General features: G+C 41.1%; 1 protein-coding gene across 1 annotated transcript in view; it reads right to left on the bottom strand.

Moving 5' to 3' along the window:
- The window catches only part of adamtsl3 (ADAMTS-like 3), an 81276-nt gene that overhangs the window by 27997 nt on the left and 28073 nt on the right, over window positions 1-25206 (bottom strand). Inside the window, exons 5-9 of the mRNA XM_018763271.2 lie at window positions 12439-12566; window positions 8912-8957; window positions 8228-8464; window positions 5611-5737; window positions 2206-2280 (exon numbers count right to left, since the gene is read on the bottom strand). Coding sequence (XP_018618787.2) covers window positions 2206-2280; window positions 5611-5737; window positions 8228-8464; window positions 8912-8957; window positions 12439-12566 — 613 coding nt within the window. The remainder of the gene's footprint in view (window positions 1-2205; window positions 2281-5610; window positions 5738-8227; window positions 8465-8911; window positions 8958-12438; window positions 12567-25206) is intronic.

Raw genomic sequence — 25206 nt, 5'->3', positions numbered from 1 at the left:
CAACACTGCTACCATGGTCCATCACTTACTGCAACTCACATATTCACTAGATTAATACATATTTAGCAAAGTGCATGCACTCATCTCTAGAGTCCCTAATTCACAATGACCTTGTGTGCATCTTGAGTGCTGAGTGTCTTCTCAAAGATGCATGTGATCATCTGTCATTTATCAAGTATCTCTAGAATGCTTGCCAAAACGGGAAGAGTTATGTGTTGCTTGACAACAAGGAAGCCGAGATTTATCAAGCATATATTCTTGGACCTCTAAGTGAATGCAGAGCTCTGATTCACCTGCCAATCAAGATACAACTTCCACGCTAAAGCAACAGCTCGGGAATGACTAAGTCGAAACCCAGGGTGAATGAATTCTAAGCTCAAATAATCGCAGCAACATCTGGAGAGATTATAATGTTCACATTATTGGGAAAGTTTTACCGCAGTATAAGCCGGGAGAAACGAGTCTTAAAATTGAAAAGCAACTAAAGCATATAATAATAAATCCTGCAGTGGGTGGAAAACGGAACCTTAAACGGGTAGGAAAAAATTCCTGGGAAAGTGATAATTATCTGCAGGTTTCAGTTTTCTACTACTCTTCGTCCTTCATACTACTGAACAAAAATTACATGCACTTATGCACCTCTTTCAAAAAGCTTTGGTGAGAGTCATTATATTTGTGTGAAAGGCTCACTGTAATAATACTACATATTCGTAATTGTGTTAAATTAAGCAGTGAATGGTGACAAACTCTTGCCATATCATGTTATAATTGGTCATTCAGAAACAAAGATATGGATGTGTTGCATATTTTAGAACTCTTCCCAAACAATATTTCTTTTAAGCCGAGTTTGTGAACTGAAATCTCATGCAGTAGGATTTCAAAATACTCCTTTGCTTTTTTGGTGGACTTTTTCCCCCCTTTAATGACTTTAAGGAAAAGCGAAGCAAAGTTGCCCTTGACAGTTGTTAAATGATCTGTCAAAGAAATTTGAAAGGTCATTCAAAACCATTTTTTGGAACTTCTGACAAAAAAAAAAAAAAAAAAAAAACATCTGTACAAGTCAGCTACCCTTTACTGATGTGTTCGCCACCAACAAATGAAGAGTGGTCGCCTGCGAAAGGGAAGACGTCATATTTCAAGATGAGACATTTGCTTGAAGGATATAGATCGTTTCGAATCTTTTCTAGCCGACCTCTGTCCTGGTCTGGGTGTTCCACCCAGCACTCAGAAGCGCCCCTCAGGCCCTGGCCTCACAAGTCCCAGCCCACGCCTGCTTCACGGAGCTCCGGCACAGGAAGTGCGGAGCACGGCCGCAATGTGACGGAACCTGGACGCCGGCCAGCAGGGGAAGATCCAACTGGAATCTGTTTTGCACATACGCAGGGTTTTCCCATCGAGATGGAGCGTGGCGGAGGATGCCCAACACGCAGAGCTCCGTTCCAGCACAGTTTGCATCAAAGAGCATCCACCGAGGAAAAAACTCCCTGCCGTGTTAATGGGCTATTCTCAGGGGTCCCAGCTACCACAGCTGCGATGTAATGTCTTTGTCTGAAAATGATGGGGTCTGCACACTTTCCACAGCTTCAACGCAAGAGCAAGTAAAAGACCTGGTAACAGCCTGAGAGGAGAGAGCTACATTTATATGCACGTTTGCACCTTGTTCGTGTTGGAAAGAGACCCCTTAGCTGAGGAAAAAGGGCTGTACCTGTACATTTCCTAGGGCACAAAGGGAAACATGCTCATCGGTAACGCACTCATGTACGTGACATGTTGCCAGCTGCAGTACATATTGGACACACCCAAATGAAATGCTTTTTTAATCAAAAGCAACTTAATGACCGTTACGTCAGAAACATCTTGTCCAAGGGATGGCTATATGGTGCACAGCTGGAATAAAATTTATGTATCATGGAGAGCAAGAATAAAGACTTATTTTAAAATTCAGTAATGTTTTTGTAAATTACTGTATATTTCAGAATTTAATGACTTCAGCACTGCTGTTATTTATGAACATAAAAAATTCAACACCTTTACAAATTACAATTACAGCCATAGAAGTGGTATTTTCTTAAGCGGTCATTTAAAACACATAAGTACGAGGCCTTTGGTGTTGGTAAACTGCATGTCATCTGTCCATGTCTCCGTCAAGTCATTTTAAACCGTTCTAACAACACTAGTGCAGATGCAGAGGCTTTGCGTACTTACTAATGACATTTGGTCCCTTGGCTGTAATCCTCACATTGCGGCTGCCTAGTGGGACTTCAAGCACAGTCTTCAGGGCTGCAGGCATGAACGGTAAAAAAAAATACTTTTCCAATAACTCACTCGCTACCTTCCGCACACTGTTAAAGTAAACTGACAAGTGACACATATATTAAACTTCCATGGTGAACCAAGCCCAAATGGATCTGTATGTTTCCATTTCCTGGGTTCACACAGCAAACAACTAATGTGAACTCTGTGGAGCGACAGTGTACAATACTGAATAAGGAACTTACAGACAATTAACAGTCTTTTAGTAACTCCTCAATTCTGGTTTAAGGGTTGTCCACTGTTCGCACCATCAGCATCACACGCAAAGCTGGGCTCTTTCATTCACAGGCCAGGATGCCATAGTCGCATACATGCAGGACAGGCAACATTTCACGCAGCCAGTTTGCCGGAAGCGAATGAAAAACGCTACGTCGAGATTAAAAGGTTAAAGTTTTACAAAAGAATAAAAACCAGTTTCAGATTTTATTGAGACCTCTTTTGTATTAAAGAACATATGGCAGTCATTGTGAGACAGAAAATGCAATGTCCTGCACCCTTCAGTTGAGTAAACATCTTTTTCCAATAAAGCTTTCAGATTCCAAAAATATCTTGTCTTCTATTCTAGGTAGACATCTCTGGCTGGGCAGAATGATTTATAACTATGGCTAATTTGAAAAATTGAATTATGCAACATGCAAACTATTACAGGAATAAAAAAACATGTACAAGAATAAAAAGCTAGGCTGAAGGAGGGAAGACTGTGAGTAGGAGGAGCCTCCTCACTATGCAGCCCTTACCCAGAGCGTGAAGCCAACATTGCTTTGCTTTCAGCACTGTGCTATTTTTTATTTCTTTCTCTGAGAAAGCCCTAGATACATTTGATGTTGTGTTATTTTGGTGTAAAAAGGGGGTGCAGTGGTGCAGTGGGTTGGACCGGGTCCTGCGCTCCAGTGGGTCTGGGGTTCGAGTCCCGCTTGGGGTGCCTTGGGACGGACTGGCGTCCCGTCCTGGGTGTGTCCCCTCCCCCACCAGCCTTACGCCCTGTGTTGCCAGGTTAGGCTCCGGCTCCCCGCGACCCTGTATAGGACAAGCGGTTCAGAAAGTGTGTGTGTGTGTGTATATATATATATTTATTTTGGTGTAATAAATTGCTGTAGAATCCCTGGACTGCAAAATCAGTCTGAACTCAGTACCACCTTTGGGAGTTTCATCTCGAAAAGAAAATACAGAAAAATCTGTGTGAACGCACTGCCACACGTACACTAGATAATACCCTTCGCAACAGCATCATAGCCAGGAAGTTTACCGCTTCCTTTTCTTAACACTGTGGGATTAACGGGTGAGTTTTTCCATTCTTGAAACAAACTAGTTTCACCGCCATCACTCAAGACTCACAGATGCGTGAACAACGTCTCATCTGAAACACACACATCCACACACAGATACTCTTCGAAAAACAGCACAACGCTTGTGAAACTACACTTTAGCCACTGCAAGCCCTTATTCAACTTCAGCAGGGTGAGAATGTTCCATGCACCAGCATAGTTAGAAAGTCTTTATGGTCATGAGTATTAAAAGCATGTAAAAGAAAATCATTTAGGAATGGTGCAAGGTTTATGAATAGGCTGAATATTAAAGTTATTTTCCACAGCGTGAAAAACCAATTTTTCACTCTGGCAAGGGGAAACAAGGCTAGCAATTAGCCATTACTGGGTGGCTGCCAATGTCTTCAGTCCCGCAGAAATAATTACCTTTGGAAGCACACCCTGCAAGCTTTTGAATTTATGGCTGCAATGAAATGTGTTTAATGACATTTCAGAGCTTTGCTTTAACTGTCTGAGGAACATTCCCCAGAAGTATTCTGTGATGTGACCAGAAGAGATATTCATGCAATACTGCATAATAGTTGGTAGGGAACACAGCACAGATGTAAGCTTAATTTTAAATTGTAAATCACATATGAAGTATCACCATCAAAACTCAACATCAAAAAGGCTGACCAAGTTTCTGAACTGATCAGCTGAGCTGACCTTTATCTGTTAAGCTTTTAGAGAATCAGCGAAGGGGAGATATCAGATATCGTCCCAAGAAGTAACAGCAAGGAGGGACCAGAAGATAAGATAAGCAGAAAGATAGACCAGAAACCACAAGAACTACTGTGTGAAATCATGCCTTCATGTCATCACAGACCTATGGCGAATTATTATTATTTAGGCTACCTTCCTTAGCAGGAACAGAAAGGATTAGGTTCAGCTACTGCACAATTTTTTTTTTTTTTTTTTTACACACACACACACACACACTGTCTGAAACCACTTGTCCTGAGCGGGCTCGTGGTGAACCAGAGCAAAACCCGGGCATAAGGCTGAAGGGGACACACCCAGGACGGGACGCCAGTCTACTGCAAGGCACCCCAAGCAGGACTCGAACCCCTGACCCGCCAGAGAGCGGGACCCGGCCAATCCCACTGCACCACCGTGCCCCCCCAATATTTTTTTTAAAGCAATTGTAAGTGTGGCATGATTTGTGAGAAACAAAAACCAAAATAAACATTTTAGTGATTCTTCATCCAACCTCTTCAAATTTTGGAACAGAAAAGCAACATAGCAGTCACTAAAAGATCAGTGCTGAAGACTGAATAATACCATTTCTATTTCCACTGGAAAGCACTTGTACGCTGTGGTGGCCCAGTTCTGTTCTGTTTTGTTTTTAAAAAAAAAAATACTCGAAGAGTAGTACAAACACAGCCTGATTGTTGCCTGACCATCAGAGCTCAATGCGTTTCACCAGTTTTTCATATTTTGTGATTACAATATGTTCACAGAAAAAAACAATATAAAACAAAATGTATTTAATTATTTGCAAAAGAAAAAAATTTAGCATACTACAGCTATCCCATTTAGATATAATACGCTTTTAGGGATTATATGACGTTGACTAAAACTGCTGCTGATTTTCTCAGGTAAAGCCAATAATTTATCACGCGTGATTAAACCAAAACGACTGCAATTACAAATGAGAAAAATGCATAGCAGCGGCAGCAAAAAATCTGACAAGATTTTCTTTATAGAAAGTTTAAAACCTACAAGAAATGAAGGGAAATTTGTTTTGAAATTTAGATTCCTTAGCCTTGTCCAGTATATAGTGCAGAAGTGAAACAAACAGTAACGCGTTCGTAAATAAACCGTGTAAGCCACAAAAACAGTGATGTCCAGCCATAAACCGCTTTGAGATGCCAGCAATAGCTGGGAACCAAACTCGTGAGACAGGTGCCAATGCGCGGCACGCATGCCAGAGAGTGGTTGGTACTGAGACGGGAGAGAGTGTGTTTTCACAAGCACCTGCACGTGTACCTACGTTCTTCCTCAGAGACGTGCGACAGGGTCTGTCCCCTCACCAGCCTGCATGTCAAGCCGTCCCCGGCACAGACGCCGCAGTTGTCCTCTTTGGCGTTGCTCCCAAGCTGTCGATCACAGCCCACCGCCTGCCAACAGTAACACAACAGTCAGGTGGAGGGTGCCTCGCACACACACACACACACACACACACGCACGCACGCACACACGCACCCTTGCCTTTTCGAGAGCTCTGTTTATTTTAACACCACGGCCCCTCCTTTTTTTATCATTTATATATTTTGAGAGGAACCTGGCCTCATTCTGTCAGCTTGGGGCCAGCTTCCCCATTCATTTCCAGTTCCATCCATCACCAGGAGATGCCATCATGGGCTCCTTTCCGGCCCACCTCTTGCACTCCTGTGCCAATGCCCACTCTCCTGCCAAGTTCTGCATCCACGACTTGTGAGGGTCTCCATTTCAGTGGGAGGTCACCATTTGGGTTTCATTACACCTCCTCTCTTCAGTACCTACGTTACAGAAACCCAGACACACTCAGGAAGACCCTCCCAAGGCCCCTGTGGAACAGTGGTTTGAAGCATTTACTGCCTGCAGGTGATATCATTATTCTGCCACGCCATGAGCCATTCTTAATAAGGTGGAGGAATCACAGATGCCAAAGTCTGGCAAGGTAGACGCTGAGCTCAGACATCATAGAACCCTCCTGTCTGCTATAACCTACCAGCTCTTATCAACAAACTACCCTGGCAGAGAGGAGTCCTACAGTGTAAACGTGATTATTGGGGTCTGTCTATGAGATCCGTACATACCATATCTCATAAATATCCGGGAACTCTTGACTGTTCCCTCGAGGCTCATCGTCATATCAAAGCAGCAGTGCATTAGGCCACAAAGCTCAGGAGTCCAATTTCATGGGCTGTCTTACGCTCGAGCTAGACCAGAAAACAGCACCGCTTTCCTTCCTTTTCAAACACGGCCTTGTGCAATGGCAGAAGTTCTCCGCAATGGCACATATCTGAGGTTAATGGCATCACCTCTGAAAATTAATCAACCAGCATTTGCTGAAGCTTGTTAGACAGCTTCTTATGACTCCTATGGTGAAATAATGGTTGTTTGATTGTTCTCATTACAGAATTGGTTTTTCATTCAACTAAACAAGTAGTGATTTTGGAAAATGTTTTAAAAGCGCATCAGGCACAAATGCTGTGCCCGCAGAAGAAATATTATATGAATATATGCATTAAACATAACAGAGTTATCCCTGGCACTAATTACATGTACAGACAAACAAAAAATAGGGTTAGTAATAGAGAAAATGCTGTCCGTGAAAGTTTTTCATTTATACTTCAAATTGAACAGATTTTAACTTCAGTGCTAAAAGTCAGTATAAGTTCATAGTGTGAAATAAAGATCAGGGGGGGGGGGCGGGGGCGCGGGGGCGCGGTGGGTTGGACCGGGTCCTGCTCTCCGGTGGTCCTGGGGTTCGAGTCCCACTTGGGGTGCCTTGCAACAGACTGGCGTCCCGTCCTGGGTGTGTCCCCTCCCCCTCCAGCCTTATGCCCTGAGTTGCCGGGTTAAGCTCTGGTTCCCCGCGACCCCGTATAGGACAAGCGGTTCTGAAAGTGTGTGTGTGTATGTGAAATAAAGATCAGTCCAAAAGGTATGTAATAGCCCAATAGATAAAAAGCACTTAAAAGAAAAAAAAGTCAGTTTTTCAAAAAGCCACCCACTTTTCAATCTCCAAGCAGTCCTGGCACTTTGCCAGTGTATAAGTCACGGTCAGGTAAAACCGGCTCTCTGTCTGTCTAATCACCCCATGTCTGTCTCCTGGAGCAGTGGCCCCTTTGAAAGTTGGTCCCTGTTTCCAGGTACCTAAGTTTGAAACCCATAAATAAGTACCTATTGAATGTGTTTTCCTTTCCCTCTTCACCTGCCTCTATTAACTTGATCTACGGGGAGGGGAATTCATAGAAGGCTGTCAACCAGTGGAGCACTTTCTGGTAGAACAGGGCTGCAGATCAGACAAGCCAATAGAGGATCAGCCAAAGTTCAGCTACTACTCTCCGTTACCTTGTGATAAAGATTTGTTCCATTTCATTTCACTTTTGACTACTTACCAAATCAGATCACTGTGCTCAAGATCAATGAAGCACTCTACTACTGCTAAAAAGAAAATTGACTATATGAGGGAGAGTGCAATTTAACATCTAAAACTCCACTTCCTCATGTCTTTTCACCCACAAAGAAAGAGTGAGTGAAAGCAGTTGTTTATTGCAATTCCCTAACATGACCTCAGTCAATCAATCATCTTTTCACATAGCCACCCTGGCCTGATGAGACAAACTTGACGAAATCCATCAGTGATCGAGTAATCATTCATATTCAATTTCATATAGCACATTTTAAAAGCAGGTTATTGAATGTTCTCTTTAGTTAGTAGAAGGGAGGAAGCCTATTTGATGCCTCTGAAGCAAAGTATTTATGAAAAGGCTGTCCAGCCTAAGTGGATGGAACGGAATGGATTGGGTCACAGCTGATGGCCATAGAACTAATGTACGCATGTGGGAACTCGAAGGCAGCCCACTAAGGGCACTGAAGCAGAAGCAAAGAATACACACCTGGCATACCCCACTGATGCACATATCCAGGGAGTCTGTCTTGCAGCGGGTACCATCCAGCACCTTGGGTGCCAACTCCACCACCAGTTCATGTCCCCGTGCCTGACACCGCAGGGCACAGGGAGCTGAGGGGTCGTCCGTCACAGGGATCCACTCATAGGTACGACCCTGGTACTTGACATCATTGTGGGCAGAGCACTGCTGGGCTCTGAAATCCCCCGAATCAGGAGGGCAGTCCTAGAGAAGTGAATGAGAAATTGACTCATTTAAAAAACAAGCACCACAGAGTACCTTTTCCACAAAGAAGGGGATGATGTGCCATCCTGTCTACATGTGTGATGTGATGAGGAACTCCTGCCTGGACATCCTACCTGTCTGCATTCCTACCTCCCTTTCTGCTAGCATTTGAGGATCAGTAGGCTAAATGACTACATGTGAATTAATATCAGCTTTTCCCTTTACTTTGAAAAGATTATATCAATATTGACTTTCACTGCAAAACTCTTCAATGTTATTCAGTTAGTTTTCACATCCACATGGAGCAAGCTGAGTAAGTTGGGCACAACCATTGCCAGCGATACTGTGGCACAGACTTCAGTCCTACCTAAGAAATTGATTTTTCCCAGCACAATTCAATAATCAAACCTTTCTATAATGCTTTCAGTATCGATGTAGCCAACTCACCAGATTGCTGCAAGTTCGGTATCTGATGTTTAAACCTTCACAGTTTCTGTTAAAAGAAAAACAAATGGATGTATTGATTTTCCCATAAAGAGAAATATAATACAACAAAACATAAGAGTAAAGATGACTAAGGCACTGTAATAGCAGAGTGCTCAAGAGCTTATGGAAGAATGTGAATGTAATCCTCAGTAAAGCATCAGGCACTGAGATCACAAATATCTTTGCCCCAAGATATCTTGGTCCTCCCTTCTTAATTGTCTGAATTATGAAAAACAACCCATATCCTGCATCTGTCTCAACAAGAACACGTGGAGTAAATAGAATCAGTCCTCTGCCAGTCTGTTCTGGATCTCTGAGATTTGCAATGACTGACCCTTAACAGTCGCAACAGTGAATACACAGAATAAGACGCAGGAGTGAAGATTGCTCCTGCTGATTACCCTGGCTTTCTCAAAAAAAAAAAAAAAAAACCCAGGTATTCACAGCTCTATGCGAAGCGGACCAGTTTAAAAGGTTAGCTGTCACAGCTGCACAATGAGCAATATAATATATACAAATACGTTTAAATATGTGGGTTCCTTGTCTTAATTTCAATAGTCTATTATTAACTGCAGAAAAGTTATAGCTCGTAATACATTTATTTATTTCAGAATAAAGGATTAATTACACTATGCTCTGCCACACTTAATGACATGGCTTTGAGAAAAACCAAAAACAAAAAGAAACAGTACTGGCTTAATATCCTTTAAATTTTCATTTAATTTTTTGCATTTTTTTCACCGCTAACAGCAACAATAACAATTTAACCGATCTTTCTGTGCCTCTGGATGTCAAAGAAACTGGGGCAGTACTGCTTGGGCAACACAGAATACCAACCACAATGTTGAAACTACTGCTGAGGATCTTCAGAGGAGTTCCTGGGCTTGAGTCCAGTGGCTTAAGTTCATATGCAAACTCTGGCAATAGGGAACTCAATTTGGGATGAACAGTTAAGTGTCAAAAGACAGCTGTAGGACATGCATATTTCCAGTAAGCAGACCGCTGTCCTCTTGCTGGCAAAAATGGGGTGTGAGACCTGGGGAGGCTTTACTGTCTGGGTGTTACTGTAAGGAGGAGCCAAGCTCACCGGAGCCAAAGGGGCTTAGGACTATAACCAGAAAAAGCAGTGGGCACGGCGCTTCGGGGTCCAAGAACAACTGTGGACCGAGACATACCCCAAATTCTATCTCCTGTTGTGACTAGAGAGGCGCGAGTGAGGCAAAATGCTAAAGGAACAAGATCTAAACAGATTATTCAAAAAACCTTCTCCCCTCTTTCTTCTTCCTGCTCTCCTTCAACGTCTACAGATGGTTCGGGCTTAAGCTAAACCCAGACACCTGCTCCCTTCCGCCCGGCTACACTTGAACAGGCGCAGCGGCACGTAAATAAAAATGTTGTTCTAATGGCACTGTGAATCAGCCCTGCTGGGCCGCTCCCGCAGATCTGGCTTCTGTCGACTGGGTACAATCAATCCCCAGCCTAATCTGACCTTGGCCGCCTGTGTGCTGGAAGGCGGGGACCACTCAGGGAGCCGCTAGGGGCAGTCACGGGTCAAAGAAGCGACGGACAAAGGGGACTACCGAGCAAACACAACCCGAATAAATCACTTTCGTATTATCTCATACTCTACAAGAGACAGAAAAGTGTCCTCGAATCCCTGAACTTGCCTAATTGGAATAGCGCACTTATAAATCAATGACCGACATCACTCTTTCACCTCATTCCATTCTGCTACTTTCATTCATACACAAAGCCGCTACTGCTTGTTTTTTTCCACACAAGATTCCCCTAGAAATTTTTCAAAGGGAATATCTGAGGAACCTTCAGCTACAAGCAACTGCAAACCCATTTACACTCAGGAGAATTCTGCAGTTTTCAATGCAACAGCACAGCACGATAAAGCCAGAGACAGTGCATTCCTGTGCTGTCCCCCAAACCAGCTTCCCTATTTCTTATTTAAACGTGCATATATATGAATGAACATTAACATCATAACATCATGCCATGGAAAATGAAATTTGCTGAGACTGATGACCATCTGAAATATGCTGCACTGCACGTATGCAAAGAAAAATTAAATACTGTGGCTTATGAAAGAAATCTCACCAGCCTGAAAATGGTTTGCTGCTGACTGCACGTACTCCATGTTTTCGAGGTTACATGGATCCTTTATCAATTTTATATTCAGGACTAGTGCTGAGGTACTGCACCAGGTGAGCTACTCGGAGCCCAATAGGGAAAATAACTCCAGTGTTGTGGAAAGGAGCTGAGAAACATATCTGCACTCAGGCTTGTATTCAACCTTGGGCTGTGTTACAGACAACTTTCTCTTTTTTGTGTTCCTCTCCAAAATTTGGTAGTTCATTATGATTTTTTTTATAAAGTAATTATACAACATAGATTATCATGTCATGTTGTGTTACACCTTTTAACCAAGTTCACTGCAAGTCATTATCACAAGTTCTACACTTCTTTTTGGAATTTATGATCTATGGATCTCATTTAATTGATACCATTCGTGTGTGTGTGAACTCTTGAATCTGGCATTTGATACTTTACTTGGTATTTATTATAGTTATTCAGAGCCGGTCAGGTCTGACAAGAAACGACACATATGCTCAAAATTTGAATAAAACACATAAAATTTAGATAATAATCATTAATTTTACGTGTTCAGATACCTGATATGTAGAATGTCACAAAGCCTTTTGGATCAATCAGATGAAAGAAACCATATGTATAAAACAGCAGGTCATTGATTTTGTTCAGGGGGGTGTGGTGGCGCAGCGGGTTTGGCTGGGGCCTGCTCTCTGGTGGGTCTGGGGTTTGAGTCCCGCTTGGGATGTTCTGTGATGGACTGGCGTCCCGTCCTGGGTGTGTCCCCTCCCCCTCCAGCCTTGCAACCTGTGTTGCCGGGTTAGACTCTGGTTCGCCGGGACCCCACTCAGGAAAGCAGTTTCACGCTGTGTGTGTGTGTGTGTGTGTGTGTGTGTGTGAGAGATTTTGTTCACTCTTGTTTAAAATGTTTTGGACTCCTATTAATGCACATACAGCAGATGGAAGCCTTCAGTGTATGCTAAGAGAATACAACATATGAAATAAACCACAATTTCCTGGTGCAGTTACAGAAATATGCCCTTTATTATCACAGAGAATGATGAGTATTTAGATGGACTAATAGCACCAGCTCAGTGGCCCCAGTGTTTTCTTGATATTTCCTGCCATGGTTACAGAATTCTCTTCCCATTATATTCCATAATGGACCACAAATGGACCCTGACACAGGAAAGACATGATATGTAGAACAGGTGGAATTCATCTCAACTCTTGGTTGCACTCCTAGCACTACTCAGTGAATGTAACATTACACATGGATTTTAGAAAAGTGCCAAATTCCACTAGAAGGTCAGACAGAGAGCTGAGGAATGTAATTCTATGTAACTCTATCACTCTAGAATAGACAGGTCTGTAGAAAAGGGGCTACTCACTCTCCATTAAGACAGCGACGCAAGGAATAGGAGGCCCCGCCTCCACAGGTTCGAGAGCACTCGCTCCAGGTGCCCCAGGCATCCCAGTTGTCGTCCCCATCCTCATCTGACCGTGTCATCCTTGAAGCCTGCAGGACGAGCACAGCGGCAAGGGTGAAGTAAAAAGGGCTGATGCCTTGGTAGAAAAGAGTGTCAAAAGGGACTTCATTTTTCAGATTTTTCTACATTTTACATAAAAAATAACAATATCGTCCATTTGGCATCAGTAGGTTTTTTTGACTCCTACACAGTTACACACAGATACCGAGGTATAATGGGCCAGATGGAACAGGTTTGGTTTGTGGAGCAGATACATTAAAAACATGTTACATTAAATACATCTATAAAGTCATGTCTGTTTCTTAAGTCATAAAAGCAATTGCTTTTCAATGTGTAGCCAGCTGACTAGTTGAACGAAAACATTACTAAACCCAAAAAAAGCTGTTAAAAGGAGAAAAAGAGGGAATAGCTCTTAAAAGAGGTTAATGCATTCGATAAACTGGACCTGATTACATGGGGAGGTCTTTAAAAGCAGGTCTGAAACAGCCCGCTGTTCACCTAAAAAAAGTTTTATTTTAATCCACTCTCAGTATAAGAAGCATCCTTGTGATCTCTGACATGTTAACTGCGTGCAATTATCTTAACTCTCAACATGTGTCACCGGCTAACCTGACAATATAATCTTCTGACCTGCAACAACAATAGAGTGCAACACTTAAAAATGCCATAATGAAAAAAACTGAGTTGGAGAAATTTCAGAGCAGTTATACATGTTCTACTTTTAATTATATCGCTGACTGATTCAACACAGCAATTGATTTAAATATTTGCACTTAATTTTTTGTAATTATCAAAACCTTTTTCGTGAGGACAATAAGGACAGTCTTTTTTGTGATGAAAATTAAAGGACAGGACATCTGGTACTTGAAACTTCTAATTCAGCACGTTGAAATATTCAGTTGTACAGATGTACGAAGGCTAAGTTTAAGGACTTGTGGATGTTTTTAGTCTCTGTTTATCCTCTTTTATGTTCAGCTTTTGCATGTTAGGACTATTGCGTCACTCTTTGGGACAGCAAAGCTTTTATAATAGAAAGCATGACATATTGTTAGTTCCAAGTTGATTGTTGTAGAAAAAGTGTAGTGAGAATGAGTGTTAACCAGTGTATGATCATAGTAACATTCAGCTCTTACAATCTGGTTCCTGTGCCCTGGATATAATTCAGATTTATGATTTTCCTGTTCTGTCATTGCTTACATTGCCAGAGCCATAATCTAAGAAAACAGAAATGCGGTTTGATAATGTAAGCAACATTCAGATTTGCACACTGCTCATTAAGATAATTTGGAAAGGTCTGACATCTGTGGTAAAAGCCATATTTAGTTATATGAAAATAGAATAAAGCCATATTCATCAAATGCATTACATTGCCTGCAAATAAAGGGTTCAAATGACAAATACATAACAATGAGAGTTTAAAGAGAGATGGATTATTTCCAAAATAAGAAAAAAAAAATCAGTGCAGGACAAAGTTGCAGGTAGTCATTTAATGAGAAGAAAGGCTTGAAATAAACTACTTCAGCTTCAGCTGAGTAGTTTATCAAAAACAGAAAGTGTACTATTTGCGGTTGAAGTTGCACGGGGGCCATGTCTTTCGGAGTTATGTCTCATCTTAAGTGGGAGGGTCTGAGCTGCTGGGAACAGACTGCTGGGCTCTGGCTACAATAACAAAGAGCTCCTGTGTGTGCTGACGCCCGGCCCAAATTCCAGCTGAGGTCACAGCTCCGGGCCATAAAGGTGGGGCTACAATCTTGTAAACAACATCTCCCCCTCCATCTGGATGAAGAAATGGCAGCAGCCCTGTGGCACTCTCCACTGCAGCCCTAGAAAGCCAACCGCACAGAGGAGAACGGCAAGGAATGGCCATCATCTCACTCTGGAGGTTCCATTCCGAGTACCTTCCCGGCTTTATCTTTTTTTGAGGTATCTTGTTTATATTTACAAGCCAGGGGAGAGCTGGCTTTTCCTGGCCTGGACTCACTAATAATAGGAAAGTTGGCGTCCCAGCATGGTGTTATGTCAGCGACCTCAGCAGTCCAAGTGAGACGCAGTTTTCAAAGCAAGCCATGTCAATGAGATAGCATCTTTCTGAACTCTCTTTGGGGGCCTGAAGATTGGTGCCCAGAAAAAGCTGCCTGGTTCAGCTATTTTTCATAATTGCAATAGAAACCAATGAAGTCATCCGTGCAAATTACTCGGTGTCATCCGTATAACCCAGGAAGCACATATTTAATTGCATGCTGTAAGTAATCACAATGGTAAATACTAGTATAGAAAAGTAATAATATTGTCACTATTTGTGCATAAAAATGTTTTATTAAGCTGAAACAATTCCATTACTATACAGTCTGATTTAACAGTCTAAGATTTACAGTCAAGTTTTGATTTGCTAAAAATTGTCAACCTTTGATGAAATACTTAAGCTCTTTTTGCAGTAGGCATCTGAAATATGATGGAAGTTATATGATGAGAGCCTTCTCCGTTATTTGGCATGGTGATCCACATTCCACGTAATGCGTACAAAACGTGCCCTGAATCAGTGCTTTATGCCCATTTACATCCACCCATTAATACTGTCCAGAAAAACAATGGTCTGCTCAGAAGGTTCATTCTTTAATCGGTCATACCTACTGGCTGTAATTGTAGGTCATTTCCACAGAGGAATTTAAAATTACTTCAAGCAAGACCTTGGCTGCAGTTCCAGTCACCAGAGATCAAGTCAAAAGTCTAATCCATTTCATGAGAGAGGGTCTCTGAAAGGTCCCTACTTATAAGCTTCGTCTCATCTGTTTACTTTAGCTATGCATTTCCTGCAGTGCCACTTAAAATGGAGTGCTACAAATATCATTTTGTGTGCAGGAACTATACGGCTTCTATGCAGGCTGAAAAATCAAATATGTTTGAAAAAAACCCATATCTTGTGTAAACTGTACACGTCGCTGTATATGTGTGTGTATGAGAGAGAGAGAGAGAGAGAGAGAGAGAGAGAGAGAGCCCTCCAGTCCCTCGTTTGGGACAAGCCCTATTGCAATCTGATACCCAACTCTGCAGCCTCCTCGAGTCAAGTTAAATGTCTGTTGGTACCTGCCAATGAAAATATTTCTGCAGCAACTAATTCTACACAAGATTCCCTGCTTTGCCGCACAGCAGTTGGAGGCTGAAGAACTGACAGATCCTACAGCTCCTCCAGCTGCTCGGGTGACTTCCAGGGTCCAGGATGACTTGAGAATCCAGCCAGGCTAGTCCAGATCCCTTCACTCTATAACTGTCACATTTTGTGTTGATTAAAAAATAGTAATTTGGATCAACATGACAAAACCAGAGTGGAATAGGCCAGAAATCCAAAATCCTAAACTTCTAAAACACTCCTTTCGCATAAAGGCAATTGCTCTTCTCTGAGCTGCTATGCATGGTGACAAGAGTCTGACAATAAGATTGAGCACTATTTTTGATTTTTGGCTAAAAATAAACTACTAAAGAAACTTTTTTTAAAGCAGCAGCATTCTGATATGAGATTAATGCTAAAAATATAAACTCTGCTGGTGTAATTTTTCGCAGACACGGGAATTCCTCCTTACTCAATCAGAATGACAAAACTAGGGATGCGTGGTCATTAAACTTGAAGTGGGTCATTCACCAGGGATGCGACCGATGAAACTATGACAAGACTCAAGTATGAAGGGAGAAGACAACCAACAGGGCCTGGAGAGCTGTGTCAAACACTCAAGTGGATAAAGAGTGGCTTCGCTGGTGATCTTCAGACCCTCTTAAGCAGGATTTCCCGCATTTCATCCATCAAATTCCAAATGCGCTGCTCGCTGACTGCTAGAAAGAAAAAAAAATCTCTTTTGAACACTCAGCAGTTATTTGTAAAAGATTTGTTCTGTGATGCTGTGCTCCCTTCAACAAATGTGCTTCTAAGCTTCCATTAGAGATTATGTTAAATTTTTAAAGAGTACGACAAAAATGCAAATGACGGACAGAAGTGAAGAGTCAAAATGTGTAAGGCTTGTGAAGAAGGCTTTTGATGTCAGCCATAGCTGAGTTTGCCTTTGTGAATATTTATAAAGGAACTAAACTTCAGTCACTAGTCATTACAATCATTTTGCTGGCAAGAACTACTCAGAAATAATAACAGTGACATAAGATCCTGGACTGAGCAAATGCTCAGATGTTTATTCGGTAATCCAGTCAAGGTATCCGAACGCACAGAAGTCTTACTTCATTTAAGGCAAAGGGCCATTTTCAGCCATTTTATTATCTGAGGAGAAGAATTCTTGCTGAAATGTTAAAGTGGTGCAACGTGGGAGCTGAAAGATCACAGGTGGCAATGTCATCTTCTCCTCCAAGCAGCCGAAAAGGCAGAGTTTCCAGTTCCTACTGTCTCAGACTGCCTATATTTGAGAAGTTTACACGGTCCCAGCCGTGTCGTGAAGGGTAGTTGACTTTTAACTGTCTGGCAGGTGTCAGAAAGCTGATGTGGGGCTTAGGTAGGATGCATTCATTCAAGGTCAGTGGGCTTCTCTAGTAACACAGAGGAGATTTTTTTGTCAGTAACCGGCCGGTGTAAAACGCTCCCTATGACTGGTACACGCTGTCACGAATCATACAGGTCATCATTCTTTTTTTACAACCTGGTATGCAACAGAAAATCTTGCAAGTAGGATTTAGGCAAAAGTGTGCATGCATTGCACAGTGTATGGTTCTGGGATAGGGTGAGAGGGTAAGTGAGCAGCTGGGGTTTCAGCTCAGCACGCAAGTACTGAATCATCCTTATCACTCTGGAATGTGCTGCCAACTGATTATCCTGTTGTCTGTTGAGACGATATTTCTAAAACACTCTAGGCGTAACATCATAGATATTACCTGAAACAGAAGTACCTGGGGTTGCACAGTACTTTCATGCAACATAAATTGATGGCCATTACCTTTTCCACTGGAATTCTATGTGTCAGGCTACAAAGCTTTTACAATAAATATTTTCGCTACCATTTAGAAATATTTCCAGGCCCAAACTCCTAAGCAATCTGCCTGTGCAGTTCCTGAGTGAAAGTCCAACACTTTCTTGCTTAACGCAGTGGTTGTGTTTTCTATTAATTGCGAGGCTTCATTACATAAGGTTCACTAGAGTCCAGCACAGCTCATTCTGAGGTTTCCAGGGAGAAAGAGCAGGAGTCCAACCCTGTATGTAGATGCTGTAAGGATGCCCAGCTGGTTCTTGTCTCTCTAATGAGGCAGGACAAGAAAGAAAGTCAGCTGGGCTGATCACACAACAGGATAGTGAGCCAGTGAGAACTCTGTGTGCATACTTGATTTTGAAAGGCATGATTCATGTCTGAAGTATTCATTAATAAAGGTCTTTTGTTTTGACCTCATCTAATGCCTACTGAGTCTTTGTACACAAGATCTTGCCTGTTTAGTATTACTGTATGTCCACACAGTTTTCTTCACCCACACACTCACATGCACTGAACAGAGGACAGGGGTGCATAAACAAAAAGAAGCGTGAAATACAGTGATCACACAAATTCTTAGAGATTAACGATATTAACAGGGGTCAAATCACCCACACAATCTAGATCTCTGAGCAGCAAATGAGAGCTACAGGTAAACTAAAGCAGGAGCACACAGGACAGTTATGTGAGAAGTTACATCTAATTAGCACCGAAAATTAAAATGATATACAGTGCCCTAAAAAATACATGCTCGGAAGAATTGTTTTTAGATGATGTTGTGCGCATATTTGAGCACTTGTTCTTTGAAGCTATGAAAAGTCTTATTTTCAGGTTGTGAGGAAGATATTTCTCATTGAGAAAAAAAAAAAACAACAGGAAAGTGTGTTATATAAAGTCTTAATGCTAACCCCATCAATCTTTGCAAGAATGCTGAAATTAATGATGTAATCATAGAGACCTGAGATCAGCTAAACAAAGAAATGTGGATCAGGCCCTTTATGGATTTGGTGCTTTACATGTGTGCCAAGTTAATGTAGCCATCGATCTCCGAGGAACAACTAATACTAAAATCTCAATGTGTTCCCCTCCCAAAAAACAGGACAACACAGCTGCAGTACTGTCCGATACAATTACTGCTTTGTGTCATCCTTCGCCTACATGCATGAGGGCCCTTGGCATCAGGAGTCTGCAATAGCTCATTTGCTTATCGAGGAGTATATCCTCTCAGAAGAAAATTGATTATTTTTAATAATTCATTACAAAGAGGCAAGTAATCCAGCATCTCCACTTCAATGCCAGAGAAGCTCCTGAGAAGTCAGCCAGCCTTCTGACTACCTGGAATCCTTTAAATACAATGCAAGAAAGCCATGAGATGAACTGGCACTTCCCTCCCCTGTGTCCTCATAGTATACCAGAGCAAGGAGGCCTGTGTTGTAGCTCTGGTTTCTTATCACCAGTGGGCTGCCTGCTTATAAATAAAAATATAATCCGTACGGGATTTTCTGAGAGAGTATTATAGCTGAACATGTTTAAGAGCAACCTTTTTAAACCATGTTCATTTATAGCAAAATTGTAGCAAAGAAAATAAGCAGCAGGTATAAGAATTCAGTAATTACAGCACTAAGATCAAGCTTGAAAAACTGACGTGGTGTAAAATGTACTGTAAATACTAAAGAAGGCCAGTGAATATGCATACAGATTTTTCTTTTTTGGAATTAAAATTAACCAGAAAATTTTGCTTAAACCAATCTCTTTTTCAGATTATTTAAATTTTCATGGGATTAGATCGGCAAGTTTCATTCATTTTTTTCCTGTCTCTGAGTGCCTTCGACAATGGGCTCACTAAATAAAATTCTGCAACCCCTTGGAAGTGGTGATGACTGTGCCACTGTTGCAATCTGTGGACAACATTCTCACTTGTAAAATGGTGTTGGCTTTAGTTTCACAACGAAAGCCTCACAAAAGGCTTCAGACATAAAGAGTAAATCCTGATATTAGCCTTTAATTCATACGAGGCCTCTCCAGTGCCAAAGAAATACTACACCTACTTAATGAAGGCGACAGTTCTTCCAGAAAGCCATCCTACATAGTCAGCACCCAGAAGATTTCACTCGTCCTCCAGTTCCAAACATGTGTTCCAAGACTGGATTAATGGTGCCGGCTGTTGCAATATTTTGCAATCCTATTCATTGGGCGCTAATTTTTCAGCAGTTATTCTACATGCAATAAAGGAAATGTAAACCTGTAGTCGTAAATAGGAAATTCACTCAATACATCATTGATCTGACTGCATTAATTCCACAAGGCTTTGGTATGATTAATGACATATAGTAGTAGTTTAAACGGTTTTGGCCAAGTACATCACTGCTGTCTAAAAATGCAAAGACTGAATTAAACAACCGTTACAGTACGGAGGGCAGGGGAAAGTTTCAGAACACAGATGAGTGTTGAACATAACTTATTCCAATCTTCACTTTAAGGGCCAGGGGAGTGTTGGGTGGTAGACGCAAAGTGAGAATTTATGAGATGCTGTTATTGCTCTACTGTGTTATTGCATTACACTGTTTGACCTACTAGTTATAAATGGTCTAAATGTTATAACTTTAATGTTAAAAAAATAAAAGGAGGCATTCATAATGCTGTCTTTTTAGTTTACAGTGGACATACTCTGCATATATTTCTGACCTGAAAAATAAACAAAAGGCAATAGTTTTATTCAAAGAAAAATTAGCAAGCACTACTAACTTATTCATGAACTGGACTCATCCTTTAGCACATTCTTAGAAAGTTACCCGGCAGATAATCATTTATAAAGTCAATTCGCCAACAGGATGTGTAACACTTACAAAAAGCTTATTTTAATAAGGATCTTCCTGACCTAGTTTGATCCAGAGGGTAAAACAGGGACATTAACATTCATCAGTGGGATTGTTACTGCCAACTGGCATCAGTCAACTGAAGAACAAAACTCAGGCTTGGAAGAAGACCAAGCTACCCTGAGAAATTCAATTATAGCCCACCACATGCAGTTTCTATTAGCACAAATTATGTTACCCTTTTTCCCCATAGTTGTGCTGTGCATGATAAAAACCTAGGTCTAATCCTGAACACAGCCAAGTCATCAATTAAAACGAAATTATCGTAATTTGATTGCAGCCTACTTCCTTCTAAAATTCCCACAGCTCATTTTTAACACACTGCTATCCTGCTGCAAGTAATATGGAGTTCAAACAGACAGAAAAGTAATGTAGAAATCTACCAGCTCAGGACCACTATATCAAAGACATTACTTTTCAGGATTTTTCTAACGTTCAGCTCCCTCTCTAAATAAAACTGTGGCATATAATCAGGAAAGGAGTTTGGATAAAGGCACTGAAACATGGGTTGGAAATTTTAACAAGACGACCATTAATATAACAACTACATTTTTCCAATAACTTCTTACTGGATTTAATTTGTCAAGAAAAACCATCCTGCAGCCATGCTGAAGCACATATCAGTTTTTCAGCTTCTTTGTGACCTAAACCAAAATCCCTAAAGAACCCCAGCTAACTGATGCCTTGTTATCCACTTTGTAATCACAGTCAAAGTTACCATTTGTTCTCTGTGAATACTGCATGTGGCAGCATGAATGAAAGAAGCCACGTTACAATGACATGTAGCATAATGATTTGCACAGGGTGAAAGAGTTATTAAAGAAATTTACATGGCATATGTATCAGAAGCATAACCAGCATTCTCCAGCTCATAGGTCCAGCTGAGCAAGAGGTGTGCCACCTTCCCATCATGCCTCCCAGTGCATCTTAATTGGCCAGAGTCAACCAGAGTTCGCTCAAGGTCAGAGAGATGCCAGTTGGAAGAGTTAACACTCTCCTGTTCGTGCCAAGTGATCGGTGCTATCAGAACACACTGAAAAACTTTATATTTATAATACATACAGCACAGGCCCATGAGTGGCAAAGTGGAAGGACCTGGGTGTGAACCCCACTCCTGCTGTAGTACCCTTGGAAAAGGTACTTAACCTGAACTGTTCCAGAAAAAAAATACCAAGCTGTTTAAATGAGTAAACGACTGTCCATAGCTTAGTATAGAAACCCAACACTGTAAGAAACTTTTGAGAAATGTGTGAGCTGAAAATAAAAATTTTAAGTTGTCGTCACAATGACTGAACTCAGAACCATGAGTTGTAACTCAGATGCTCACTATTTTCAGACATTGGCACAAAATAAGTCCCTCTTTAAACACTCGGCTTTTCTTGTCACTAAAGAACCCCATTAACTATGTGAGAAAAATATTTAGGACATTTACAAGTCATCTCAATGCTCATTTTGGCAGATCTATGGCTCATGTTAGAAGCAAAAGTTCCCTGGTGGGGCTCACACTTCCTGTAACACAACCAAGAGACCAATTACACGTGTTCTAAAAGACTCAGTTACAGCATTCAGGCTGAGACTAGTTTCTTTTATTGTGGTACAAAAAAACAGCTTTCTACCACTGTCATTTTAAACTGACCTGCTTCTGCTAAAAGTGTCCAATGTCTCCGGTGAATGAGCAATCCAGCAGTGTGTGGCAACCCAACTACACCCTTCCTCAAATGCAAAACGAGTTTTCCACACAATATTTTAGAGGACTCTCCCAACAACTGTGTTAACATACTACTAGTTATTTATCCAATGGAACGTATAATTTTTCTGTCCGCAATCTATGTAAGATTCAGAATATTTATGTACTCCATTTTGGTATTCCTGCAAAGCAATTTTCTTTCTAAACCATGAAAATATTGTCAAATTAAAATGATTACCTTACCTCATCCTACAAACACAACTCTTCTACTAAAAAAAACAAACATCTCATAAATCAAAGTCAACATTCTGGCTACTGAATCAAAATCCTTCTGATTCTGATGGAAAGTATGGGTATTGGTGTTAAAACTGAGTAAATAGTTCACCTAATCAAAACAAATTGCAGATAAAAAGTTTTCATTTACTCATTTTTATAAGTCACCAAATCATTTCTCCTAGTTAGACACGTTTTACTTTATATATATTAGTTCCAAGATTAATTCTTTTTGACTAAAGAAAGAAAAATTATACAAAAAACCAAATGCATTTGTTGTGTATTATAAGTGTGTGCTGACATTCAGATTTGGACTGTCCTCAAGAACACACACACACATTCAGGAAATCGTTTAGTTGCTGCAAAAATGCTCAGCTACTTCCCATGGCGTTCACATGTAACAGAGTGCTGTCACATTTCAGATGCCGGCCCTGCAGCTACAAATTGGATGTGTATTTGGATGAAGGAATTCATGCAGTTGCTGAGCCACTGTTCAATATTTAAATTAAATAAAAGAAATTAGTACATTAATCAGCTCTTAGATCGGCACCATCTGGCCTTCTGTTTAGCTTTTCAGCAAATAATCTTTATAACAATATACTGTTGCTAGAAATAAAATGAGTACAAACCTTACATGATCTAATCACACAAACCAATATTTCCCGAGAACTGGATGAGCACCACATTCTTCAATGAAGGAACAATAACAAATAAATCAGCTGAGAGAGTCTGACATTTGCTCGTTCGCTTCACTTTGATGTCAATTTAGGAAAATTCACATACATCAAATATTTCTGTTTTTAGAATAAATTTCTGACAGCTAAACAGCAGTTTGTGTGACTACAAAATTAAAATGAATTAAAATTTACTTTTAAATAGTAAATGTCACTGTTAAACTGATCATTTGTTGCATTTGGGAAAATAAGGAAATTAGTATTTAAAATGGTGTTTGAATATTTGTACTATTTTTGTAATATCATGAAATTCCATAAATTGAAACAGAAAACTGGATTTTCATTACAAATATAAATCTACCACTATATTCTTCATGTTCATCAACTATGATGAACAGAGACATTCAAAAATTAGTGAATGAAGACATCAAATAATGTGCATATTTCATATTTCACAGATCTCCGAGTGGCCTTCTGTATTCATGTGCCGGTCCAAATTCCACCAGGGGAAAAGTAATCCTTTAAGGTAATTCAAGGCCTTTAGCTTTTTCCACATACGGCTTCAGACCATCCCTTTTTTGGATTTCACTGAGCTTTTCCACAGGCCTGGCGGGGACACCATTATATTAGGATATGTCTTCAACTCTCATAATATCCTGCATTTACAGCCTGAATGTAAAAATACCTGCAGTCTACAGTCCACACTATTTTCTTTTCGGTGCTGCCCATCTTACTATGTGAACTCCGCTGCTTGCTCAGCTGTTAAAAAAGGGAAATGACAAGTTCTCAAGCAATCAGAAAATCCACAACACACTGGCGCGCTGTTCTCCTGCCAGGTCAGAAACGTACTTTACGAAAACTAAGGTGCACATTTCACAATCCATTTGTTCAGCCCCTAAGACTCAAATATTCAAATGTAACTGGAGAAAAGGAAGATCGTACAGTACATAACTGGAAAGAAGGAAGTATATCCAAATTAAAATTGAGAGCTTTCAAAAGGCACCTTACTCCAACTATATTGGCTTACGGACCAACTTGTGTAGTCATAGGACCATGCAGCCATGTATAAGAACAGCTGAACAAATCTGAAAGGTGCTGAAAGAGTAGGATGAGGCTAAGCAAGTTTACTCTAATGCAAGCAGCCGTGCTTCTCCGACACTGCAAGGCCTTGGTGACACAGGACCCGTGCTGGAGTGCCCCTACCACTAAACAGACAGCTGCTACAAAGCTTGTTAGAGATTATCAGCAATGAAGCTCACCGGGATCAACAAAAGCCATTCCTGGTCATTGATGTCATGACATCATCCTTTAGATGAAACGGAGCCCAATGAAACCTAATCCCCCACTGAGGTTGGCGGGGTGCTGGGAAGTCAAAGCTCTGGCTGTAGGACCATATTAGAACTGCCCCCTCACATATACTGCAGTCCACTGACATTTTCTCTTTCAAATTAAGGTTTCTCCTCACAATTATTGGTGAGGTCCTTCGGCTCACCATATTTACATTTCACTTAAGTAAAATGATGTTTTTCCTGCATCGTGCCAAATGTGCACAACAGATTCAGTTTATCTAACACCTGCAGGATCAAAAAAAATAAATCAAACGGTTTATTTTTCAACAACCTTCAAATAAACTCTTGCATGTAATTCTGACCTTGCTGTTTACTTAATGAGTGAAACAGTATGCAAAAAAACTCACATTGGACATCACTACAGCCTCAAATACTTTTTGTGATTTTTCACCTGAGGAACACCAAAAAAAAAAAAAAACAAAGCAAAAATTTTGAATTTGAGGGTAAAAGCGGTGTGAACAAGCATTTCATGAGGTCAGCTCTTGAACCAACTCACACAAGCAGCTTGAGCTCCAGAGTTCCACAGTTTTGCCACAATGAGCTTCACAGAGGATGGACGCAGAAAGGAACAAGAAAGCAGGTCATCAGGATGGATTGTGAGCTCTGTAGCCAAGAGGGATGGCATGGGGCAGGAGCAACTCTTATTACTGGCCAAACATAAGGCCATAGCTCTGGCCACATAGAGGAAAATCTAGACAAGCCCCAGGGGCCAGACTGGCAGGAGAGCAGAATGGAAATGGCATTCGCGCGACTTGAACAAACACGGACCCCATAGGCCGTACTTCCGAGTTTAATAAAGCAGGATCAGGTGAGCAGTTTTGTCGTTTCTACTGAACTTTTATACGAGAAAATACA

This window comes from Scleropages formosus, chromosome 11 (assembly GCF_900964775.1).
Source record: "Scleropages formosus chromosome 11, fSclFor1.1, whole genome shotgun sequence".
In the NCBI taxonomy this organism is placed as follows: Eukaryota; Metazoa; Chordata; class Actinopteri; order Osteoglossiformes; family Osteoglossidae; genus Scleropages; species Scleropages formosus.
Note: the sequence above shows the minus strand (reverse complement) of the source record. Positions and strands in the feature narration are given on the sequence as shown.